General features: G+C 36.9%; 1 protein-coding gene across 1 annotated transcript; it reads left to right on the top strand.

The window, feature by feature from the left end:
* The first annotated feature begins 661 nt into the window (after positions 1-661).
* Positions 662-1,594, top strand: LOC132221033 (olfactory receptor 10J1-like). The gene has a single exon (XM_059674966.1). The coding sequence runs from the start codon at positions 662-664 to the stop codon at positions 1,592-1,594; it is 933 nt and encodes a 310-aa protein (XP_059530949.1).
* The last annotated feature ends 1,976 nt before the right edge of the window (positions 1,595-3,570 follow it).

Raw genomic sequence — 3,570 nt, 5'->3', positions numbered from 1 at the left:
ACCTATATAATTTTATTCACCAATGCTGCCCCAATAAACTCAATAAAAACTTTTTTTTTTCAAAAAAAGGAGGGTGGTCAGGTTTGAGGCTATTGAATGATTTGTGAAAATGGTTTATGAAAGATGCAGACAAGTGGAACAGGGAGAAAGCAAACACTTATCTGTTACTTGGCAACTTAGAAAGGAAGATGTTTAAGATCAAAATTGTGCTTTAAACAAAGTAGGATAGATTGGCAAATTTGTTTTAGGTAAACAAAACCATGCAACTGTAATCCAGGAGAAAATTCTTTTAAAATTTAACTATTTATCTATTTAACTATTTAACTATTTCTCTTTAGCCTCAGTTTTCCCCTAACACCTGTGTTCTCACTCATCAGGAAATCTGTTCTAAACTTGACCAGTTAGCCTTCCTTCTAACTTATCACAACTCTGTGGATTCTCTTTACTGGTATACATAAATCTGCATACACGGAATTGCTTCCTGATTGTGTTTTTCTATCTTTACCTATTAGTGAGCAGTCGTCACCATTTCCCTGGCATCCATCCAGGAGCAGGTTCTTATTATCTACTCCTCCTAGAGTTCTCCTGCTCAAACCATTGGGCGCGGATATATACTGACTGATTGGCCTAAATCTCCAGCTTCCAGATGTGGAATTTATCAATGAAGAGAGAGAACTACACAGTGGTGAGTGAATTTTTTTTCCAGGGTTTTTCCAGCTTTCATGAACACAAACTTATTCTCTTTGCAATATTTCTCACCTTGTACGTTTTAACCCTGGCTGGCAATGTCATCATTGTGACAATTATCAGTACTGATCGCCACCTTCACACCCCCATGTACTTCTTTCTTAGTATGCTTTCAACTTCAGAAACTATGTACACATTGGTCATTGTACCACAAATGCTCTCCAGCCTCATAGGACAAAGCCAATCCATCTCCTTGGCTGGCTGTGCCACCCAGATGTTCTTTTTTATCACTTTGGCCATCAACAACTGCTTTCTACTCACTGCAATGGGGTATGACCGCTATGTCGCCATCTGCAAACCTTTGAGGTACGCAGTCATCATGAACAAGAAAGTGTGTGCCCAGCTGGTTTGGGGGGCCTGCAGCATTGGCCTGCTTGTGGCCATCATTCAGATTTCCTCTGTGTTCAGGCTATCCTTTTGTGGTAAAGAGGTGGCCCATTATTTCTGTGACATCCGCCCAGTTATGAAACTCTCCTGTGCTGACACCAATCTACATGACATAATTAATTTTATCATCAGCTCCCTTGTCATTGTGGTGCCCATGGGTTTGGTCTTCATCTCCTACATCCTTATCATATCCACCATCCTCAAGATTGCCTCAAGTGAGGGCCAAAAGAAGGCTTTTGCAACATGTGCCTCTCACCTCATCGTGGTCATTGTCCACTATGGCTGTGCCTCCATTGCCTACCTCAAGCCTGAGTCGGAGAACACCAAAGATCAGGATCAGCTGATCTCAGTGACCTACACCATTTTTACTCCTCTCCTTAACCCTGTGGTATATACTCTGAGAAACAAGGAGGTCAAGAATGCCCTTCTCCGTGCTTTCAGCAAAAAACCTTTTACCTAGGACCTTAGGTAGTTTGACATATAACCTATCATACTCTGGGTATGTTTGCAATCTGAAAAAAATTATCTTATTTTAATTTTTGTATGTATCTGTCCATTTTTCCCATCACCATTTGTTGAAAAGACTGTGTTTACCCAATTGTATATATTCTTGCATCCTTTGTCACAGATTAATTGACCATATAGATGTGTGGTGTTTTTCTTCTGGGCTCTCTATTCTGTTCCATTGATCAATGCGTTTGTTTTCATGCCCGTACCATGATATTTTGATTACTATGGCCTTGTAGTGTAATTTGAGGTTAGGTAACGTCATACTTCCAATTTTGTTCTTCTTTCTCAATATTGCTTTGCTATGCAGGGCCTTTTGTGGTTCCATGTAAATTTTAAAATTATTTGTTCTAGTTCTGTGAAAAATTCCATAGGTATTTTGATAGAGATTGCATTGAATCTATAGATTGTTTTGGGTAATATGGATTTTAACGAGGTTAATTCTTTTTATCTATGAGCATGGTATATACTTCCATTTATTTGTATCTTCTTCAATTTCTTCCTTCAATGTCTTATAATATTCTGAACACAGGTCTTTTACTTTCTTGGTTAGATGTATTCCTAGGTATTTTTTTGTGCAGTTGGAAAAGTGATTGTTTTTATTCATTTTTCTTTCCAATTGTTATTGGTGTATAAAAATGCAACCAGCCTTAGCCGGTTTGGCTTAGTGGATAGAGTGTCAGCGCACAGACTGAGCGGTCCCGGGTTTGATTCCGGGTACAGCACATAACCTCAGTTTCAGGCTCGATCCCTGACCCTGGTTGGGGCGTGTGCAGGAAGCAACCAATTAGTGTGTCTCTCTCACATTGATATTTCTCTTTCTCTGTTTCTCCCCCTCCCTTCCATTCTTTCTAGAAATTATTAGAAAGATATACTTGAGTGAGGATTAACAAAAGATATTCAACTAAATTCTGAATGTTAATTTTGTATTCTGCTAGGCCACTTTCTTACAACATTACAAGAATAAACTCACAATAGATTAAAGATTTAAATGTATGACCCCAAACCATAAAACCCTTAGAAGAAAACAGTAAACTTTCTGACATAGCTGTCAGTAATATTTTTTTGGATATGTTTCCTCAGGCAAGGAAAACAAAAATAAAAAGCCAACCTACTGAATGGAAGAAAATATTTGCCAGTGATACAAATATTTGCCAGTGATGGAATTCATATTCAATATGTAAAAAGAATTCATACAACATATCAGCAATAAATGAATGAATTAATTAATGAATTAATAAACAATCCAATTTAAAAATAGGTAGAGGAACTGAATAGATATTCCTCAAAGAGGACATACAGATGGTCAATAAACATATGAAAAGATGCTCAATATAATAAACATCAGATAAATGTACATTAAAACCACAATGAGAAATCACTGCACACCTATCAGAATAGTTATTATCAATAAATCAACAAACAATAAGTATTGGTGAAGATGTGGATAAAAGGGACTCTCATGCATTGTTGATGGATTTGCAAATGGTGCAGCCTCTATGGAAAACAGTTTCGGCTGTTCCTTGAAAATTAAAAATTGAACTTCCTTGTAACCCAGCAATTATACTTCTGGGTGTTTATCCGAAGAAATCCAAAACACAGATTTGAAAAAAACATATTCATCCCTATGTTCATTGAAGCATTATTTACAATAGCCAAAATATTTAAGCAACTCTAGTGCCCATTAATAGATGAATGGATAAAGAAGTGGTACATATCCTACTATTAAATGGAATAATACCTAACCCAAATGGATGGATCGAGAGGGTAATATACTAAGTGAAATAAGTCAGAGAGAGAAATACAAATACCATATGACTTCACTTACATGTGGAATCTAAATAAGCAAATAAATAAATAAACAAACAAATGAAAGGGAAACTCATAGACATAGAAAACAAACCAATGGTTGCCAGATGGGAGGAGGGT

The sequence above is a fragment of the Myotis daubentonii genome, chromosome 18 (genome assembly GCF_963259705.1).
Source record: "Myotis daubentonii chromosome 18, mMyoDau2.1, whole genome shotgun sequence".
Lineage (NCBI taxonomy): Eukaryota > Metazoa > Chordata > Mammalia > Chiroptera > Vespertilionidae > Myotis > Myotis daubentonii.
This window is presented reverse-complemented; position numbering and strand designations above follow the sequence as displayed.

Coding starts and splice junctions, on each gene's coding strand:
- LOC132221033 (XM_059674966.1), top strand. CDS start 662: ATGAAGAGAGAGAACTACACAGTGGTGAGTGAATTTTTTTTCCAGGGT.